At 35.2% G+C, this 23944-nt stretch overlaps 2 protein-coding genes across 2 annotated transcripts in view; both read left to right on the top strand.

The window, feature by feature from the left end:
* The window catches only part of LOC121322758 (synaptopodin-2-like), a 50806-nt gene extending 42233 nt beyond the window's left edge, over window positions 1-8573 (top strand). Inside the window, exon 5 of the mRNA XM_041263037.1 lies at window positions 5250-8573. Within this exon, the coding sequence (XP_041118971.1) occupies window positions 5250-5810 (561 nt within the window). The 3' untranslated portion in view covers window positions 5811-8573. The remainder of the gene's footprint in view (window positions 1-5249) is intronic.
* A 5372-nt stretch (window positions 8574-13945) lies between these two features.
* On the top strand, window positions 13946-23019 carry LOC121322751 (myozenin-2-like). The gene is made up of 6 exons (XM_041263025.1): window positions 13946-14081; window positions 14942-15054; window positions 18493-18662; window positions 20395-20542; window positions 21366-21549; window positions 22310-23019. The coding sequence occupies exons 2-6, from the start codon at window positions 14979-14981 to the stop codon at window positions 22542-22544; spliced, it is 813 nt and encodes a 270-aa protein (XP_041118959.1). The 5' UTR covers window positions 13946-14081; window positions 14942-14978; the 3' UTR covers window positions 22545-23019.
* The last annotated feature ends 925 nt before the right edge of the window (window positions 23020-23944 follow it).

Genomic DNA, 23944 nt, shown 5'->3' with positions numbered 1-23944 from the left:
CCCCACCCATTCATTTCCCTCCTGAGGATCACTAGGGGCAGAGCTACATGAAATACAGCTATATTTGGAGCATTAGCACATTGGCAGATTGATGTCATTTCTATTGCATCATGCAATCCAGAATACATTTTATACTCCTGTGTGGTTTTAGTGCTTTAGTTATATGTTGAGCACCATATCCTTTGAACATTTGTTAAGGACCTCATAACACATTTAAATAAATTATAGGTCTAATTTTTGTGTTGGTGAAAAGCAGTTGGGTACATACACTATGCCAGTTTTTATTAATTTGAATGTAATAATTAGGCACATGTAATAATTAATCTGCTTTGTTAATATGTATTTATTTAATGATTCACCAAACAACCCAATAATTTTTCTGAAGATTGTTTTAGTTCACCAATACAAACAAATAACTAGATTAAATAATCTTTAATCATATACCAAAATAGTGCATAATACATTCTATGCTAGGGTATTAACAATGGCTATAACAGTTAAACTGTGGATTTAAAAAAAAAAAAAAAAAAAAAACTTAACTTTCTATTAATAGTAAGCTTAAGATTCAAAGTTCAAACAATCTCACTTGTGTAGATGCAATGTTTAAGCCTATAATGTTATGAACAGACTAATCCGTTTACATTGCAATACATTGTTTCAGAGGAGGAAAATACATAAACAATCATATTACTGATCCCAATATATAAAAAAAACGACATTATACAATGTTAAATAGTATTGTATAGTCTCTTTTCTTTCCTCACCACTACAGGGTTTCCTGCTGCTATGCTTTGTTAATTAATTGACCATTTGTACACACGAGAGAGAAGAAGCAAACCTATTAAAATAGTTTTAAAAAGCACATATTAAGAACTGTAATGTTTTCCATAAATGTGTTTTAGCCATGTTGTGAGGAAGTAGCCACAACCTGTGATGTTGCAAAAGCTTGTTTGCTTAACTCCTAGCAAAATGTTCTGGTTGGTTCAATTTGTTCACTATCTGTATTCAAGAGTTTTTGTTATCGTGCCTTATTTCAGTTGACCTAATTCTCTGCATCCTCCATCTTTGCCAGATACTTCCATTAAGCTTTGACATGCCTTTTGTGACATAATGTACCTTGATTTCCTAATTGCCCGTTTCAAACCATAATAAATATTTGCTTCTATCCATTTCAGGGCCAAATAACTAACAGCAAACATAGGCCTTGTTTTCTACACATATGATTTTACTCAGACTTAAAATGTCTTTATTTTCTTTATAGTTCATAATTAAGTAGCCACATCTTGTACATTTATTGTAAAAAATGACACATTACAGTTTAATCAGAAAATGTACAGGCTTGATACTCACTGGTAAGCTATCATGGGTTTTCTGGACTATGCCATTCAACAAAGAAAAACACTGTTCACCAGCCTGTCTAAGACGCTTGGTAACAGCTGGTCACTGGCATTAATTCAACATTCAGTCCTAGAGCATTAATCACGTCACACACTGCCGCTGCCTATAAAAGCCTGCAGTTGCTTTTATATAGCCTGTTACACAGTGTCCAATCTGCCAAATAAGGGCCAAAAAGTAGTAATAACATTAATGCATTTTGTGTTCATCTCTCTTAAAGGTATTTCAGTGCATTCTGACTAAATACTTCTGTATATATGTTTTTATTAATACATTTCTACCCAATGAATTCTAAAATGTAAAACTGCCTGTCCCACAATAATGTTCGGTTTTAAACTGTTATTACCACGTTCATCCATCATTCATCCTTCCATGCACTTCATCAGAAATCAGACCAGTTACCAGTTTGTTTAAATCCTTTAAAGATAGTTTCGTATATGGACATACTGTAAGCCTATTCCCTTTGGCACTAAGTGAATCTGTGACTAAACAAACATTAGCTTAATACTAGCAAGAGGTTATATGTTGTAAAACTTTTAAGAGGTGTGTAGACAATCATTTTAGTCAGTGCTTAGTAGTCACATTAGTAGGCAAAATGTGACGACCCTTTTAGATATGGGATGGTAGGTACTCATACATAACATTGACCCTTCGGTTTTGTCATTGAAGTTACAAACAAACCGAGTTCTTTTGAGAAAATATATATATATCTAGATAATTAATATAGATATATATAATATATATATATATATATATATATATTATATTTATATATATATACTTTTTTCTATAATAGTGAGGGTAGATAAAGTAGGATTCTGTGAGAACAACTCGACATGGTCTGTATGTACAAGTCCATCGTGAAAAACTAAGCAGAGCAGAGGTGTCCACAGTCGTATACTCGTCAGGTCGATCTGCTAGACGAACTAACATTTTCTCCACAGTGTATATCTAAAAATGGACAAGCATTTTTTCTATATATATCTTGCCATGAGATATGTGATTCTGTCAGACAATTCAAGTCCAGCCTATAAGTATCTATTACATGGTGAAGTGGGATATGTACAACCTTAATGGCATCACTATAGCAGAGGTGGTACTTTGTGGCATGCCCAGAAGCAGCTCATGTTACCATTTTGGCAATCTCTCTCTCTCTCTCTCTCTCTCTCTCTCTCTCTCTCTCTCTCTCTCTCTCTCTCTCTCTCTCGATAGATAGATATGACCCTTATGTATATAATAGAATAGATTACATTCTGCCCAACTTATGGTCACAGATACAGCGCCAAATTCACTAATCACTTGAACTAAAAATCCCCAAACATTTAAAACGCAATTCAATTTAATTTAACAGAGTTTTGTGGTGGAGTACCCAAGGGTAGTAAAAAAGTATACCCCACTGCACATGTACAAATATACTGATTCCTCAAGGAGTACCAAGGCACAAGCCCAACTAAGATAAGACCCAAAAGAAGTGCTTTTCATCAGTTAATAAATATCCTTTAAAATGTGTTTTTGCCCAATAGGAATATAAACTAGTTTAATATAAAAAAAATGGTAATAACTATAATAACACAGAACAAGAGACAATTATCATATTTTCTTCTGCTGAGCTATTCCAACAGCTGTACAGTTATATTTATATTATTTATTCACATGCATATGACTTTTTTTTAGTTTTGTCAAAATAATTTTTGGTATTACGTAAAAGTCAAAATTGAATTGACTGTTGTACAACACTAAATGTAGTATGGTCTTAAATGATAGCACTAATAGCAAATGATAAATGTAAAAGATTATTAATACTTAGTAATACTTAGTTATTGTTATTTGCTTTTTAGGTTTACTTACTGAAATTGCAACATGTGAATAATTAAGCAGTATTATAAACACTATATGGAAAGTTTTCTGGGCGAGATTTGTTAAATGAGAATGAACAATCCCAAATCAGTCTTCCGAAGACACTTCCCAAAAGTATAACATGAACTGCCAAAAACAAAAATACCCAGATCAGGTTGTAATGGAATAAATCTTGACATGTTTTATCAAACAAAAACTGCAACAGACAGTGATGCAGACACATGGTGACTAAATTAATAATGCTGTTGCAGCTAAAGACTTTAGTGCAAGTCTCAGTTTTTCCCAACCAAGAAAATTGACTATTGCAGTTCTGACAGGATGTGGTTGTAATAAGAGTTGTGTTTCAAGGATCTGTTGTTGCTTTGCTGTACCAGATGATGGCAGCAAACACGTTATATTTCAGTGTTGCTTTCCTTTTGTCGGTCCGTCAAATGGCTTTGGTTTTGGAATTGAGTACCACAGATCAGTGTTATTATAATGAATATATGCTGCTCTTAACAGTACCCTAAAATAAGCTATTTTGGGACCTCTCTGAAGTTCTGTTTTTAACTAATGTTAAAGGTCATTCACTATTCACTATGGTTCTAAAGTTTTTGCAGTTTTTAAATGGTTGTGATCATCAAGGCTGAAGAAAAAGCATATTTAGTTTAAAAAGGGGGGATTGTATAAAATACATATATATATATATATATATATATATATATATATATATATATATATATATATATATATATACCACATTTTATTCCTGATTCATATGTTAGCATACAAATTAAACTTTTCAGATGTGCAGTATTTGTTGTAAATTAGTATTTGACAGTTTTGCTGATAGAGATTTGGTGTTTGTGAGATGTCCTATTGGAAGACTGAATAGCGCTGTAGAAGAGGGAAAAAAATCAGGTTTAGTGAATATGTAATTACACTGGAATTATGTTGGATTCCTATTGGAATTACGCACACGCTTTTTGCTCTGTGTTAAGGTGTTTTGAATATGAATTCAGGAGTTATGTTTCTTGATCAGACCAATTTTTTATGTTTGTTGGTGGTAGCACCATTTAGTATACAGCTTTGTACTGCTGGCAAAACAAAAGGAAATGAAATGCATACTAAAAACATAATCAAAGCACTAACACAGACTTACCAAAAAAAGAGGTTATAGTAAATGCAGTAAGAACATCTCCAAATGATTGTAAAAATTATTTAAAAAATGATAATGCATTCAGTCATTTTGATCATCTTTCAATTCACAATGACAAGCTCAAGTTATTATTATTATTATTATTATTATTATTATTATTATTATTATTATTATTATTATTATTTTTTTTTTTTTTTTTTATTATTATTATTATTATTATTATTAGTAGTATTAGTAGTAGTAGTAGTAGAATTATCAGTTACTTTTCTTATTTAAGAAATGTACCTTATAAGTCAGTGTTAAAATATCCATTTCATCTTTGTCTCCTGTAAAATGTAATATAACAGAGCTTGAATATGTAATTTAATATGTCTGTACTGCTGCAAGCAGTAGAAGGAATGTACTTATTTATCCCATCATGGTAATCAGGTTTTCAAGTTGGACTATCAAAAAGGACTATTATTGCCATGTTACAACAACGCAGGCAGTTACTGCATATCCCTCAAACTAGCTGGTCATAAACAGTACTGATATTGAATTTGGTACAACTATCCCAGCATGCCCAAGAAGGTAATCCGAGCACAAATATCAATTACATGCAGTATGCAACCAAAAAATCTTATACATGACATGAAAAACAATAACAACAAACATAACTCATAATCCAAACATTCTGCCTTCTTAGACATTCATTTACAAACATAGTCTGGTTCATAGATGGTTCTGCACATAATGAAATATACAGAAACTCATGGATATAAGACAGTTAAAGCAGAAGTATATAGAGCAGGCAAATAAGGAATGCAGTGCCCAGGCTATACCTAAAATTGTGTATAATGTCTAACGTCTGTCCCTCCAGGGCGTTCAATGGAGCCATTCACTTATCCTGCCTAGGACGATGTCACCACCAGGCTACCAGCACAGCTCCCCCTGCACTATCCCTGTGTTCTTATCTGCTAACGGACTGGTAGAAAGACAAAGTTCTTTGCTAGATAAAAACTACAAGCCACCAACACCCTGGCAGGCTGCAGCGAGGAACCCTCTGGGTCTCGTAGATGAAGCTTTTACCTTCCAAAACATCCAAGAGTCCATAGCTTCCAATGTTATTTCAGCAGCCCAGAGGAAAAGACTACCAGAGCCTCCAGCTGAATGGAAGGAAAGGGTATCTTATGCGCCACCTCCAAAAAGTGACTACAGCTACCTGGGGCAAGGAACTGCCCCTTTCCCGTCAAAAAGTGCCTACCCAACTCCAGCATCCACAGCTCAGTATGGGTCTCCAATGAAATACTCCTTTAACCCACAACGGTCAATGACTGAATCCAACATCCAGTATAAGAGTTCAGGATCTCACTATGGGATGCATGACAGGTCTGGGAGCGACCCCAATTATAATACGTATCCCAGTGCCTGGAGACAGTAAACATAGAAAAAAAGGAATTTGCTTTATAATAGAAAGTGTTTCATACTAATACTACAAAAAAGCATTTCAGTGTCTAATTATAAAACAGTTATATTGTTTTAGTGATATATATTTCCGCTCTTGACATCAAGAAGTCCCAGTGAGTAAGGTAAATAAGAAAGTAGTGTATCCTACTGGTTCCAGAGAAGTCAGAAGGCTCTACCCAAAAACTGAACTGTTTCACAGCAAAAGTAGGAATCCACACAGTAAATGAGATGGTAATGTGAACTTTTTAAATCTGTATTTATACCAGATTAAACCATATAATATTTATCAATAGTACAGGAAATTACAGACAAAAAAATGTGAAGATATTTGTGTGGTATCATTAAGATATGTTGTCAGTATTGTTCTAGATTGTATTGGTAGTTTGCAGTTTTGTATGGATTGAGGAAGTTATGTGGTGATGAGTTCAGGACTAAACAAGAAGCAAGTTGACAAAATTTAAGATTATATGTACGATAAAACTATACAATGCACACGCAGTCTCACACACAGCACAGCAGGACATTAAAGAAGTGGTCTGGCTGGGTGGCACTGTCAGCTCAGCATTGTCCTCGGTGAGCTCAGAACCTGACACTCTCTATTGAATTGGAATACTAAGTCCTGGATCTAATGAAACTAGATTTCTAGTTATTGTGGCAGCATCTATGAAAATATTACAGCAAATGTGTTCAAAGGAATTAATGTCAAAAAATTTAGAAAATAATACAAACCATAGGGCAATCATTGTGTTAATTGTAAACACTGAGGGAAACAATCAAAAGATACACTTACTCTTGATATTCTAAAATTGTAACTGAAACTGTATAACCTAATTCTAATATTGTAACTGAATATGTATAAACTTGTTGTCCCAGGCCATTTAATCTGTCTGTGGGTGGATACATTTATACTGTATCTGATATGTTCTTGTTTACAAGAGCAACAAACTGTCTGCCATATTGAGTACATTATCACAAAAGCTACCTCTCTAGACTGATTTTTATTAATCATACAGTATGCTCCCGAAAGTCCATCAGTGAAATCCTGGGCAAATCACTGTATAAGTGTTATGTGAACTACAGTCATAAGTTGGTAATTGTAAAGTGTTTTGGTATGAGTTAGGGTTGAGGAATTGTTTAAAATAGGACAGGAAAGAGGTTCTCGACCGGTGGGAGCTTTCTTAGCCAGAGGAGAGAAAGCGGCCTCAAAGGCAGGCTGGGAACTAGAAAACTCATAAGATAAATTGGCTCTGCAGAGCCCACGACAGGCTCTGCGGTGTGGCAGTCATGTAGGAGAAATAGGCTCTTGTGCTGAAGAACATGGAAAAGGAATGATAGAATAGGGAGCTAGAAATAGAGCCCGTTCTCAATTTGAGGAAGATAAAGAGCAGGGGCTGCTAAAGAATAGAGTGTGAGAACCCCCCCTCAGTGAAGGCTTGGGTGGGGGCGGCCATAGAGGTCAGGGAAGGGAGCCTCACTAACCCCCCAGAGGAGACCTTGATGCAATGGCAACGTGGGAAGGAGGAGAGGGAGAAAACTAATGAAAACGCTAGACAGCGAGCTGTGTTATTCAAATTTAATTAGGAAATAGGAGAAGATTGACAGGGAAAGCAGGGTTGCGCCCTGGATCTTGTCCCCCGAAAACACCTATAGACTATTACATGGATGTACTTCCCAAACTAAATTCCCTTTTAAACCTATTTGTATGTTAGACATTCCCTGGAAAGCTGCGTATACTAGTTATTTTGATTATTTTTTATGTATCAGAGTTTGTAACATCAATGCAGTCACAGCCAATTTTAACATCTTGTTTTCTATTTTCAAGGCACCAATGGTCATCAGTGGTTAACAAACAAACACCTTTCAAGGACACCTGTTTGTTTTATCACTACTCATTTCATACTTATTACAATACTGGAAATAAACATATTAAATATTTTGTTGAGTGAAATACAACATTAGCAGTTTCATTCACCCCAAATATGAAAATACTTATTTAAGTAAGTACCATCCAGCTATTAAATTCCTGTTTGGTGGGACACACCAGCTACCCATACAGCGGTACGCAATTCAGAACTGTACTGTCCTCCGACGCTGTCAGTTGTGGATATGGCTGCACAGTGGACTTGCAGAGTGAAAAAAAGTGGACGACACCCGTCTTGGAGGACGTGAGTGCTCATCTTCATCTCTCCCAAGTTAGTTCAGGCGTTGCAGCGGTCAACCAGGTTGATTGGACATAATAATTGGACATTCCAAAAAATTAAAAGAAAATTGGAAAATGAATACAAATAATTGTTCAAAACAAAAGAAAAATCCCTGTTTGGTCCTAAAATAAATGATTCTAGAGAAATGTAATTGTGTATATTTATAATGTGAAAATCTATAAAACAACTTATTGAGGTGAAAAGGGGTGGTCGACTTTTAAAGTAGAAGACAGAAAAAATGATGATACGGAATGATTTATTAACCCTATGTATCACTTACATTGCTATTGAGCACAAATCTTTTTTATTATGCTTAACCTTTTGTTTTTTTAAAAAAACACTTAACTGTATAATGTTTATTTTTGAATTGCTAGTACTTACATTATGTACAAACTTACTGCTGTTCCAATAATTCCTCATTAATCCTGTGCCGCTGCGATATTTGAATAACCTTTAATAGCTGTTAAGAGGAATGTCACATGAAAATGTTCACTGCATGAGATTGTTTTATTAAACACTTCCGTAAAAGCTTAAAATGTGTTTTTCTTTACATGGTTGACAAAAAATATTTAAAAATGGAAAAATAATCACATACATGCATACACAATTAACTACAGGATTAGGCTCATATTAGGGTGTTAAACATTGTCGTTACCAGAGCTGACATTCTACCGAGGTCAAACTTAGGTTTCAAGTTAAAGCTGGCAGTATTTATATGACTGCTTGGTATTTACTATTCAACCTCCAAAACTGTGTTACACGACAAACCAACACAGAATTTTTACATGAGCATCAGCATTGATGATGAAAAAAACAACCGAGGACACGAACTTGGTGTCTTCATCGTTAGTTAGGCCATGGTGTCAAATGATCTAGAGGATAGGATACTGCTGACTTCTATTTAATAATTTAAAAAATGCATTAACAACTACATCTTCATAATGATGTGTGGAAAATAGAGACATATGGGCTGATTTCATATATTCAAAAAACTTATATCACTGGACCATATTAATTAAACTCTGTCATACTACATGTTCTTTGAGTCTAGAGCAAATATGAGCATTAATACAGCTTTCTTAGCTTGAGTGGATACACCCTAAAAAAAAAAAAAATATATATATATATATATTATATATATATATATATAATATATATATATAATATAATATATATATATACAAATATAGGGTCCCTATCCCAGGTTTCCCTATAGCCTCTGTGTATTATAACTAAGAAGGTAATGTACTATAATTATCTGAACAACTACAAAATAAATGTTACTTGAAATTGTTTCTAATCACTTAAAAAGGGGTAGCCAAAGGAAGAAAAAACATGGACATAAGTTTTTTGAAAAAACATCACAGGATTTAACACCTAAATTCCTACTATGTATATCTCTCATCTGAAATTCGTCCTGGTAGCTTTCCGTTTTGTCTGACGTGGCTTGCAGGTTATTGACAGAGCATGGGACGAGCTGCATTCCCACTGGGAGGCAATGAGTTGGCAAAGGCTTGCTAGAGGTCTTACTATGTTGGAATGGGCACACCACTGAATACAATGACTCTCTAAGCTGCATCTCTTTTCCAGAGTTACATCACACATACAGCAATATTATATTCTGTCCGCTGAGGTCACTTGTGTAGCTCCCTGGTGTGCTCAAGGGTAGGTTTTCCTTAGTGACATTCACTGGCATTAGTCCCATGGTAGGCTGCTTCTGGAGCTTCTTATCTCCTACACTGTAGGCATTCAGTTCACTGTTACTTCCTTTGTATTGATGAGTATCTGGTTTTACAAAATTACAAAAACTATTTTCATTCATTGCTGAGTTCTCTGGCCAGTTGGTACTTTAGCTGTTTCTTGCCAGTTTTGTAACATTGACATTCCCTTCACATTGCTAATAGAAAGTGTAAGGGTAGCCTGTTGCTAGGATACAGGCTAAAAGTACACAAAGAATGGCCTTCTAATTGAATTTAAGAAATACCTTTCCCCTCTGGAACACTGCATAAGGCTGTAATCAGTTACTATTTGAAAAATGTAACTCAATTTGGAGCTAAATAAATACAAAATAAAAAAAAAATAGTGACACCAAAAATATCAAAACAAATAAAAACTGTAAAATGTATACTAATGTCACAGCTAAAAATATCCCAGGTGTCAAATGAATGATAGTGAGAGGTTTCATTGTCGCTACACAATAAGTGGATTCAAAAGGCTGAGTTGGAAGAGCACACGGTATTAGGAGGTATAATGCAGCTGTTTACTTGTTGTTTACAAGTCCCTGTCACCTCTGTCGCAGTAACTATAACCTGCAATTTAAAGGTGTAGACACCACATTTTAAATATAATTTAACAAACACAAATTACCTATTTTCTGTCCTACAACAGCAAAGAAACTTAATGATGTGAATAATAAGTGAAGCTTATCTAAACAAAAGGTACACAGATCATAACCAAGTGCTTGAAATGTATAACTTACTGCAAGAGCTATTGGTCAATAAATCTACAACAGTGATAAAATGAAGCATGGGTAAAACAAAAGATTAGCTAGTGAAGCAGGTGTAAAACTAAATTAAAAAGTATTAAAAGGTAAATATTGCAATATGGTAAGCTACATATGTACTGTGGTGAATGTTTTGGTGTGATTAAGTGTCTCATTCATAACAACATTTTACCAGATAAGATAAAGGAGATGAGAGTATTTTAATTGACGAGAGCTTCCAGCTCAGAGGATCACGTAGATTTACAGCACTGAATTAAAGTTACAGCCTCTCAGAGGTTGCGTCTGCTATGCCACCCTTTGTTGAAATTAGCTCTCAAGAGAGATTAATGGAGTTCTCTGACCCTACTTAATTTGAGCTTAAACTGTTGTACTGTGCGCTGGGAGCTTTGATCATGTGAAAACCAAAGGCATGGCATACATTTTTTATGTCGTTGCGCTGTAGAATTTTATTACGTTTTGTGTTTGGTTAAACTTTAAACATATTCTGACCTACTCTGTGTTAATTATATTAGTAAAATTACTTTATAAAAGAAAATCTTGAGGAAGATAAAAGTGGGAATACAATATTCAAATGCCTTTTTAAAGAAATTTCTCATAAAATCTTAGTTTAAATAGATTTTGTTTTAACTTTTATAAAAATAAAGCAAATATACTGAAAATGTATCCTTGACTTAACCTTATAAAACAACATACGACACCATATTACCCAATCCTTCCTCAGTTTGTTGTGACATTTTAATCAGGTATTGTTGCTTAAAGTAGCTGCCAGATGTGTGAAGCTTGTGCATTACTAATACTAATACTAATCAAAACCAAATCTGATTATTAAGAACCATGATCCCTTATCAAGGTTCACTGCAGTATTTCTGAATATTTGTGTCGTTTTCCTATGGTTATACTAGGCATTTACCATACTTTACCATTTTTTTTTTTTTTTTACTATACTTTCACAGTGCTCCAGATAAACTGCATACTGTGTGTTTTAGGCATTGAAAAACTATAAATTACACATGATATTTACATTTAATGTGTAAAGAATATGCAGAGCAATTTTGTTGCTTAGATTGAGTTCACATGCTATTAAGCTTCTTGTACTTCGGTACTAACCCGGCATCTCAATGGTTAATTGTTAATATACTGTAAACGGTAGCTAGAGATTGGGTCCGACAAATACCGGGACGGCCAATTGTAGCCTGCCTGAAAATTGTCATAAACACGTGACCAATAAATCCGGGTATGGTTGAATCCACCATTTGCAATACACGTTTAGGACCTACCAATCTGTCAACCACATTTTTGAAAAGTAAGTCTATATAATAAATACAATATAATGTATTTGCTGCTTTACATTGACATAATAAGGCTAGCAACAAGAATAACAAATCAACTGTAACAGCCAAGTACTAGTGGGAGAAGACTCTGTGAGTGCAGTAGCAAACTACAACTTCTCAGACTAAAATATAATTGTATTATTAATGCAGGACTAAATGATAACTAAATAAAAACAAGTTTTTGTACAGTAGTTCAAATTAACATTACAGTTAAAATGTAAGGCTGTAGTCGATGCATACTCTATAAGTAAGTATTAAAGTATGTACCTTATTTATTAGTACTCATACACATGTTTTCACATTCTTTTACTATGCTTTATTACACTTTGCTATGCTTGTATTATGGTAAACTGTTATAAGAGTGGGTCTCTCCTACTTGGTGATGTGGGTGAGTTGCCTGCATGTGGAATATGGGAAATCTATTTGAAAATATTATATGTATCCGCCACTGAGTTTCACAGAACAGAAGGTTGGCTATTCTTAGAATGCAGAAGTGTGGGCTTCTAATGTTCTACAGAATGAAATCATCAAGACAGTGTTTAAAAACTGTAGGTTAAATTAGGTTGTTTAATACCTCCCATCTCTCAACAAAGACTAGTGGAAAACATAAATCTGCATTTACTGTTGTGCTTTATATTATGTGAATGGATAGTACCTTTACTTTCAATTTTGTCCCAACCAGTGTTTATTAAAATTCTGCTTTATGTATTTCTTTTTTTTTTTTTTTTACTTATTTTGCTTCAGCACTTGCTCAGCCTTTTTATATATGCACTGCAGAATTACAAGAAATGCAGATAGCAATCCAGTTACCTGATGGCAAACATCCTGTAAACATGGGAAAATGCACAACGATCTTCAGTGTATGCAAACCACGCAATCTGCATCAAACACTAAGAGTTGCTAAGAGTGCACAGGGCTTGGCTGCCTAGGAACCAGGTAAACACACCATTGAAGAAAGCCAGATCTTCAGCAAGGAAGTAGAGAGGGATTTAAAATACAATTGTGTCACAGAACCCTTCAATGGAATTATTTTCTTGTATTTTGCTTTAGCCATATAAATAGAAAATGTCCTAGCCATGCAACACTTCCAGTCATGCTCGAGGAGATCCTTCCTGGTGGAGGACAAGGCAAGTGGGCCTGGTCCTCTAAGAATGGGAAATGAGCGTCACTTGCCCCAGAAGGAGACCATTGTAGAGGTGGAGGTGGAGTTGGATAGGAAGGGGGGGATGGAGGGAACAAGATAGAGAATAAGGGTTAGGGTTTAAATAGGGAGATTGACAGATATTATTGGTGGGACAGAAAGGGGGAGCCCTAGCTCCTGCCCCTGAACCACACTGGTAACAAAACACTTAAGTCTTTTATCGTTATTATGATATTGTGAACAGTTGCTATTTCTGGGGGGTCGGAGCCATTTCCAAAGTGGATAGAGATTAGATAATATTGAACTTGGTGTAATCAGATCATGTAGCCAAACTTACAGGGTTGTGGTAAAACTAAAACAAAAGAATGAAACTTGCCATCAAGATGGAGTTTCAAAGTACAAATAGATAAGTAAAAGGAGCAAACTGGCTTTATTTGAAAATGAAACTATGAAGACAAAACAGGCCATATAGGGAAGAAGCACCAAATAAGTTTATTATATAAGACATGTAACAGTATTAGCTTGAAAACAAGAGTGGAATGCAACTGCCCCACCCCTTCCAAAAGTAAACCCTCTCCAGTGGTGGGCTGCTGCTGTCCAAGAGCACTTACATAACAGAAACAATCAGTGAAGTGCCAAGCCTCAGTCCTGCATGACCTTGTCAGGGACATGGTTCCACAAGATTCTGTATCAGTGGATTTATTTCACAACTTTCAATGCAGGCAGTAAGCCCACCAAGGAACCAAAGAAACATGTGTGGGTTCTTGAAATAAATATTTCTGGGCAGAGTTGTCAAAGAGTCTTCTGAAAAGATAGGATGTTGCAGCCCAGTCCTCCTCATGTCCCTGCAACTGAGGAAATGTGAGTGGTTGGAGTGTTTGACTCTATATTTAGGTGGTTGATGTAAGTGCATGCCAGTGACTTTGGACGCACTGACATCCCCCCAGTTTGCTTCGGTACTGGGTATCGTGCAGACCCAGGCAGATCAAACTACACAAGCCTGACCCCTAGGTCCCTATCTAAACCTTGGAGGAAAACTCAGCCTAGGACAAACGGGACCTATAGACAGGTACGTTATTGTTTAATTCATATATACAGTATGTACTGGCTTGTACTGGTATAGATCACATAAACAGAATTGTTCTGACCCCCAGAAATTCACCTTGAACATATATCACTGTTGGACTGGTATGGCTATGTACAATGTTACTTACTATAAACAAATTGTCACCTTTGAGTTTTTAATATAGTTTTCCAAGGGATTTTTTTTTTTTTTCACATATTCTTGCAATGTTAATCATTTTAGGTGAACATATATGTTAATATTGATATTTGGATATATTGTTTCTGTTACAATAATACCACATGATTAGAATATTTTGGTGTCGGAAACTATAAATATGGAATGTTACATTTAAGATTATACAAATACTTGCAATCGCAGATACATATTATGGAGCATTGCAGATTACTCTGAAGTTTGTTTACTGAACTATAATATTTGTATAATTTCATATAGAAAAAAGCATGTCTTTATATGTTTTAGATCTATATTTGTGAATTCTCTGGAGTGAGTGTTGGCCAATTAATTTTAATGGTCAGCAAATATTAACCATTAATTAACAGCAATTTATTGCCAGTCAAAAAGCAACACAAATATAAAATACGTTTTTAAAACAGTACTTTGTAATGCCTTATCTGCTTTGCCAATCTACATTTTAATTGTTTTTTGTTTAAACAAATTAGCTGATAAAACACAATTTTGGGCTAAATCTGGAAATGCAAATTCATAGGATTCAAACCAACCAGTCTGGAGTTACTGGTATACGAACATATTGAGACAAAAGGCTGGTATTCTTAAAAATCTGGGGTTGGATAGGGAATATTTTAAGAATAAACTATTCAGTATTGCTTTTCATTATCTTTCAGTGTTCGAGATTCAACTCGTCAGATATCAGAGACAGTGATGTCACACAGCATGATGACAACCAAGGAGAGGAAGATGCAGGCTGCAGCCATTATAAGAGAAATCCAAGGAACAGGTATGATGCTTCCAACACAGCCTCTTTTGCCACGTCAGTTACATTTCCTAGGGAACATTTTTAACCTTTAATTCAGCTCCCAAATGCCATTGACCCTGTTTGTGTTCTTGCCATAAATAAGTCAATGGGATGTTTTACTACCTATAGTAACCAATCCTTCTGTAGTTGCCTCTGTCCTTGCTATTTTTGGGATGAACAACTGTTTGCAGCTGTTGGGAAGGAATTAAGCTTTATGACAGCTGATGAACATTCCTCGTGGACAGCCTTTAGGGCTTAGATTAGGTTTTGACATCAGCACAACGCATTTCATTTGAGTGTGCCGTAATGGGAATTTTAGTAATTAATGTTGTTTAATATTCAAAGCTTAGACTGGATAAACTCTTGAGCAGCTTGTTTACTAAAGTGTCCCATGGAAGTGACACCAGTGAAAGCACTTGGTTACAACAACCACATTTAACACACATTATTATTTATTTATAATAAGAACTGGCATTTATTTGAAGAATATGGGGTCATACGTTGAAGCTCAAGAACTAGAGTATATCAGAGAGGATTATAATCTTTGAGTAACTAACAAGAACAAATAACTGCTCCTTCTTGCAGCTATGCTGTTTCTTTCTAAATTTATACTTTTAGGTTTAAGTTCACTGAGAATATTTCAAGAAATTAACAGATTTAGGCCATAGCAAATTTCATCACAATTGAACAAACAATTGTCTGGAAATATTAAAAACTGTTAAGTGTGACATACTGTATGTATGTATGGGGATAGGTAACCCCTACAGATTATAATAAAGGAACTATGAGGGTTTAATTCAGTGTTGACCTCACTATTTTGGAAAAAATAAAAAGATATTCCAGTTCTTTTAGCTCAAGACCAGGGGCATCATTTGCTGTGGGACAGCCCATCCTTTGCTTGATCGGGGTAAATACGATATTATTTAAATTATCAATAGTATTGCACCATATTGCAGTTCTCACAGAATATCATTTTAAAAAGTGTGATGTCACATTGTACCAGTTTTAGATTGGTACCAGAATACATAGCTGCTCTATAGGTCATTGTTGTCTTTTTCACAGTGGCTCAGCAGAAAATTAGATTTAAGGTGATATACACTACAGTATTACATACATTCTGGTTGAAATGTACTGTTAGAATTACTTTTTTAAAATGTTACATTACTTAATTGTTAAACGGCATTCTTGCCCCTGGTTCTTTTTGTAAAGCTCATCCAATTGATTATTGTTTTGAATGATCTAAAATAAGAATAGTCTAATGTCCCTAGCTGCTACTCTAAAACGGTTTAAAAAAAAAAAAAAATGATGTTGTATATGACAAGTCAAATGAGCATTTAGATATATCTCAAATTAATTTCCAGAAATATTTAAATGGATCTTTAAATTAGATATCTAAAATGCATTTACAGATATTGTTAAAATATCTTCAGATATCTCAGAATGTTTCAAGATATATTTTAATAATTTTCAGATATCTCTAAATCATTTAGAACAATCTCAAAATAACTTCCTGTTCATTTAAATATATCTCTAAATCATTTAAGGATATCTGTAAATCTCCAAATTATAACTTCCATTCATTTTATCTCATTTAAAGCTCCATTTAAAGATATCTGGAAATGATTTAGAGATATCTTATAATATTTAGAGATATCTCTAAATTAGTTTGCGGTATATCTAAATGATAATTTGGCTTGCCATTGAAGCTGGCAGCAGAACAATCAAAGGTTAGTGTTAAAGCATTTACCCGCTTTTAAAACACAAACGTTTCAGTGAAAATGCACACTTTATTACCATAAAATGAGATAAGAATAAGAATGATGTTGACAAAGCACAGCACGCTATCTAGTTGTGAATTACTGCCTGTTTTTTCTCATTCATTATGCTAATTCTGACAGAGAAATGACGCCCCTGCTCAAGAATTTTGAATGGGGCCACACTGCTATAGAATGCTGTGGTTTTGCTTCATTAAGAATATAATTTAAGAGCCAGGGGTGAGAATGGGTGTCTTTACACGAGGTTCGATTAGGTCCTCACACGCACTTAATGGTGAGTGTTTGTGGGGGTGGGGGGGGGGGGGGGGGGGGGGGGGGGGGGGGGGGGTGGGGGGGGGGGGGAGGGGGGAGGTGGCGCGTGTTTTTTTTTTCTCCTCAATTCTGCTTTGAGTTTATATAAAATATTGAGAAAATGATGTGCACATCTACCCAGGAAAGATATGCTACTGTATAAATGAAATGTTCTGGTAATTAACAAGTGCATTCATGGACTAATGATTTAGAAGCCAGTGCAATAATCCATAATTAGCAACTGTAACTATTTTATCTCTTCCTTCAAAGGTAACATGGAATGCAGCATTCAGTTTGAACTACTTATTAAAGATATATAGCTCATTTGGCATTGTAACAGCACATTATGTAATTTCTCATGAGGGGATTAAACATGATAGGCCACTAACACCATATCTCTCTATAAATACAATTCTGAAATCCTTTCAGTGCAAAAAAAACACACACATACAGTCACACATACTGTACCCATATGCATGCATTAGACAGGGAATTAGGAGCACCTGACATAACAAACAGGTTCGCCCTGGTGGCCCTATGACTATAGGGCCAACAGGGTGAACTGGTTTGTGTGTTTAAAAAGTGAAATAGAGATACATAACTGTACCTCTATGATTACTACAGTCTCTTCTCCTTTTCAGAATTAAACAACACTATTTTGTCATTATAAAACAAATTTTAAGCTCCACGGAACAGGGAAATAGTGCAATTTACAAAATGGTGCTGTATTTCCGGACTAAAATCCCCTCTTTGGTTAAGCAATAACCCTCCTAATTACCCTAATTACATATGATTACTGGTCTGAAATTAAGGTCTTGCTTGTCTGATGCTAAAACTGATCCATAGTTCTTTATTTTGACGATGCAATAAAAAGATGGCATAAGAGCAACTGCAGAACTTAAACTACACCTGGGTATACCATTAGCTGTGGTTGTGCTTGACTGTGTAGGGTTCAGCAGATATAAAATATTCCTCTTGGATAAAGATCTCTGGGGAACACTCATATTTCTGCAACACCAAACACTCTTTTGCTAACCAAAGGTAAACAAATACAGAATATGTATATTTATACTGAGTCTCTGCAGCAAGACTTAAACAGCGACACAATACATAGTTTACATCCAGGTTTTAAGGATTGTTACAAATATTGGGCATGTCTGCTATTGTACACATTCACAATTTACAGCAAGGTCTGGAAAATTGACTTGCAAGAGAAACTAAATCACAAGGAAATAGTCTTAAAGGTACAGCTAATGGCAGTGACTATGACTATTTTGGGAACAAACATGTGTCTTTGTGGTGGCACTCATCAATTATTGTGTAAGCCTGTGTGATCACTTGTGTTTGGTTTTAGACTCCGATTCCATGGACCTTGGAAAAAAGATTAGCACGCCCAAAGACATCATGCTGGAAGAGCTATCCTTGCAGTCCAACAGGGGCTCCAGACTTTTCAAAATGCGTCAGCGGAGATCTGAAAAATACACTTTCGAAAACCTCCAGAATGAAACCAACATGCACATGAATGTAAGCAATTCAACTATTTCATTCAGGTGCTAAATACATTCAAATCTAATAAAACAATGAATTGATGAATTACACTGTTCCAAATGTTGTTGCATTTCTAAGCATCAGAGCTAAATGTACCTTTTAGCTGTTTCTTTTAGGTTTATTTTCCATACATTGTACTTGTTAGTCAAACAAAATACTCATGTTGTGTTTATTTCACTCAAAGAGTTTTAGGCAAGATGATTATGATAGTACTGTATCTATTTTTCACAGATCATTTGTAATAGTCATGGGCTTAAAATATTTTTAATTGCATAGGATTATTATAAACAGACATATTTTGGTGGTGCAGATTAGAAACTGGTAAGATTGTAAAAGTTTTATGGAGGTGTAACAGGGAGAGATCTGTGCTGACTCTGCTGACGTGTTCACGGGCTGCAGGAAGAGGGCGGCAGTCGTCCAACAACCGCCTGTGAGTCATGGCAGTGACACGGGGAGGTGGGAAAGTGGGTGTGTGGACTTTCCCCCTCTCTGACTGCCTGAGAGGAGCCCTATAAATTGTTAGCCCTATAAATTAACGCTCTGTTGTTTCCTCAGCTCTGCCCTTTTAAACATGCAGAGTGCACGGAAACGCTGGTCCACGACCGAACCAAACCGAACCGAACCGAACCGAACCGAACCGAACCGAACGGAGGTTCAGAGCGAGACAGTGAGGGAGGGGAACCCTTGGGCAGATCCCTGAATAAGGATAGCTGAGCAGGCTAGGTAGCCGGCAGCGTAGGACGGTGATCCGGGTCGCACGGGCAGCGGCGACCGGGATATTGCTGCAGAGTGCAGCACCTGTTTCTTTGTGCCTTCGATTTTTGCAGTATTGTTTTGAAACACCTGCAAGTGCACCTGAACTGTTTACCCTTGCTTGGTATTCCCGTGGTTCTGTTTACCATAGTTGGTAAGCAGACCACGGACCAACAGCGCCCTCTGCGGGCTAAAGAAACCCAACGCACCCCTGAAATAAAACTGGGCTATAAGACTAAAATAAATATATTTAAATATTACACTAAACTGACTTTACTGAAAGTATTGATAGCTATTATTAAATATATTTTGTTGCTGTGAGCATAAAAAAAGGTAATCAGCACAAAACCACTAAATGGGCATAAAAGTTCCCAATGCTCACCAACAAACCACATGTGAAAAGAAACTACTGAATACCAGTTGTGATGACCCCTCAAAATGGTTAATATAGCTCTAGCTAGCCTAAATGGAGAAGCTCATAGCCTACGATTTCAAATAATGATTTACAAAAGGTCCAATTTGGCAAGATCATATGTTGCAAGAAAGCTGTTTTGTTGGAAAGATTTTATTAATAATGTTTTTTTTTTTTTTTCTTCTAACTTTTAAGGCATTTGTGCAGGTACTATAGTTCAATGTTATTTAGCAATATGCACAAAAATATTTTTTCCAATATATTTCCAAATGGGGAGTCGTTTTGATCATTTCTTTAGGGATACCTTTAGCAGTAAGGATTTCAGCAGTGTTTCTTTCCAGGTTTAAATGGGTGTATACAATACCAATTACAGTACCAAGTGCACTGCTTGTCTTTGGAAGGACTGCCTATATGCATTTTGTCCCATAACTTGGTAATCCATAGATTTCCAATCTAACCTATGAGTGAGGATGATCTGTGTGAGTTAGCCATGAATCCATATGAGTCCAAATTATTATTATTATTTTTTTTATTTCTCACTAGAATGGTGTTCCTCTTCAAGCTCAAAATATTGAAGCAACACAAAATGGCAAAGGAGATGGTAACAGCTTGGATGTTGGACACTCACCCAAAACACCACCAAATACACCAGACCCCAGAACCCCACCTAACCCAGACAATATAGCTCCAGGTTGGTGAATTAAACACAGTTCATCAGTTTATCAGATTGAGAAGTATTACATTTAAATGGGTTTATTTTATGTAAGGTGCATTTTTATTTCAGTGAATCAGAATTATTGAAAATGAAAAGTTCTTCTACCTTTTACTCAATTTTTAAAAAAAAATCTAATATGCAATTATGCAATGTTTTTATTGAATCATTTTAAAGAATTATAAGCTATAAGTGAAACTGTGGTATATAACTCACAGTATGTTTCTGAATTATTCTTGTCCCATAACCGTTCTGGTTCTAGGAAGAATGAAAATAATGTCCCAAGAGCGCAGTTGACTGTATCTTTACTTCCTGTTTCTTTCGTGATGTTTAGTTCAGGAAGATCATTGTTTTAATTAGTGTAAAGGGGCTTTCCTTTGGAATGTACAAAGTCCCCCTAAAAATGTAAACATTCGAGTTGAGAGTCAATTGTGATAGAACAGGATGTAAATGTTATTCAACATAGCAGCAATGTATTACAATTTGAAAATAGCTGTTTAAACCAATGTGAATAATGTAGTGCACCCTGTGTTTATATATAAACAGAGGTAGCTCCGAATGCAGCCTCCATCTAACAAATGAAATAGGCCTTTTTGTACTGAGGTTAGAATAATCAACCTCACTAGCAATACATGTGAGTCTCTTTAGAATATTTGTGTAAGTATCCAATACTCCATGGAAGACCCTGTTTAAAGTTTTAAAAGACAGTGATATTTAGAAACACTACTGTGAGACCATAAATGGATGGCCTAGTGTGTTTAACATTCACATTGAGAGAACGTGTGATGCAACCCAAACACAGGATATGGTGGACCCTTGAAGGACATTCCTCCTGAGAGGTTCAATACCACAGCTGTCCCAAAATCCTACCACTCTCCTTGGGAACAAGCCATCATCAATGATCCTAACCTGCTGGATACTTTACATCTCCAGATGCCATTGCCTGAACTGAAACAGGATGGGCAGGATTTTAAAAGCTTCAACAGGTAAATGCACACAGGCCTGCAATTATAATAGAAAGAGAGTAAGGACAATTTCTGAAAATATTTTACTGAGATAAACAGTTGTTAAGTTGAGCCAGTGCCTCCAGTAAACTCAATGTGGGGGAGAGCCTCTTAGACGAAGTGTTAATCCTGCAATTTAGATTCAATTCAAATTTATGTACATCACATGTTAATTTCGTAAGTATATATATATATATATATATATATATATATATATATATATATATATATATATATATAATTTGAAAAAAAATTATTATAATTTAGGACTGAACTACTCTTACAGTGTTTTAGCCTTATTGACTCCCAGGTTTATTTCATGTTTCAATAATTCAAAATGTGATCAATTCACTGATTGTGAATTTGGTTATTACATTTACCCCACTTATTTTTGTATTTACTGGAACATGTTTTGTAATGTTCTGTTATAGGTCCCCATGCAAAATCAATATTTATTTGGATGTGTATTAATGAACAAGGCGGTTTTAAAGTCAGTATGCAACTTTGTAATGTCACTGTGGAAAACTTCATTACAGACAATGAAACAGATATTTTAGGACTAATAGTACAGGTTGTAAACCGATTGCAGTTGATACTGTCAAGTGTAATTGCACTGCTTAATATGGCCTCCATACTCCTGAAAAGATGGCATACATAGAGATGATGAATTTAACTCTGGATTTTTCTAGTATTAAATCAGTTTAAAATCCATCATCCATCCTGTTTTTTTTTACACCTTCAGAGTCGCTACTCCTTTTGGTGGTTTTGACAAAGCCTCTAGGATCATCACATTCAAGGCACCGGAGATGGATATGAGCTTTATGAATGCTGCTCCAAAACCCACAGGTTTCCAAGACCTAGTTGGAAAGCGCCCTACTTTTAACCGGACGGCCCAGGGTTGGATTTCAGATGGAACCCCTGTTGTCATCCCTGTCGTGCCTTGGGAATCCTTCATCCCTGAGTCTGATGACCTTTGACATTATAAAATGAAAAAAATATCTGATCCCATACAATAAATAAGATGGTTCGCACATAACATTTCACTTAGCATGTTAAGACTGCCACCATTGTATTTATAGGCGTGATATTATTTAAATGTGTTGGAACAGATTGAATATTTGAATATTTAAATATCATGCTATTAAATACATTTACATAAATATACTATCAGACAAAATGTTTTTTTTTTTTTTTTTGATAATGAAGAACAACAAGTAAATTGAGTAATTCTTGTCTGATACGTTTTTGATGGGGGCATGTGTTAATGGAAATGACCTTTTTGGATATGAAATTACATGAGTGTCTTTGCTTTTTACATAACATTTGTTTAACTTTATTTTAGCATAAAATTATGGTACCATGCACAAAGTACACTGCTGTTGTTGTTCAAGTATACTTCAATATAAAAGTACTAACATGTTTAAAGATTTTGAATAAATGCCTGCATTAACATATTTGGACCATATGATATTGTGACAACAATTATTACTTTTATTGACTAATCTGAAAGCTATCAGTCAAGCTGACTGATGCGTTTTTCTCCCTCACACCTTCAAATAGGTCAGATTACATAAAGTTGTAACTCGAAATTCCTCTTCATGACTCTAACCTAGATAATAGAGCACTTACAACCGCTGACCACCAGGTGGTCCCAATGACAGTTAACTACTACCTTTTCATTTTTAGAAATATAGACATGTATGTTAGAATTCCAAGCAGAAAAAAGCTACTAATGGTTAAATATAGGATACTACATTATACAAATTACAAACCAGAAGACAGCATTCTGTATTGTAAGATGTATTGTAAAGAACATGTATTTCTAAATTAAAGACCTGACCTCAGGGGAAATTAGTAAAAAGCTCCACATCCATTTAGCAATACAGAGTAATTTAAAGTTGTCGAGCCATCCTGTCGTTGGATGTGAATATCAAACTGGGACTGGTGCTAGTACCACCTGCAGTGCACAATTCAATCTAGAACGTGAGTTGGAGGCTGATTTCTGCCAGCATGCCTACCTGAGATTGATAGAACATAAGAAATGTTGAGAATTGTCCATTGCTAGCACACTTACTGCTATGAACTATTTCATGTGTGTTCCAAAACCGGTTTGTTTATACAGGAATCACAAATTGAAATGTATGCTTACCCTTTTAACTAAGGTACAGTACAAATGCATATTTTTCATATTTAGTGGCAGGTATAATACAAAATGTATACATTATAATTAGCATTATTATTATTATTATTATTATTATTATTATTATTATTATTATTATTATTATTATTATTATTTTTATTTTTTTTAATGTATGACTCTGGATAGGTTAAGATTTTATAAAACAGGCAAATTACTTTAGTGTTTAAAATGTGTACA

The sequence above is a fragment of the Polyodon spathula genome, chromosome 1 (genome assembly GCF_017654505.1).
Source record: "Polyodon spathula isolate WHYD16114869_AA chromosome 1, ASM1765450v1, whole genome shotgun sequence".
Taxonomy (NCBI): domain Eukaryota; kingdom Metazoa; phylum Chordata; class Actinopteri; order Acipenseriformes; family Polyodontidae; genus Polyodon; species Polyodon spathula.
Note: the sequence above shows the minus strand (reverse complement) of the source record. Positions and strands in the feature narration are given on the sequence as shown.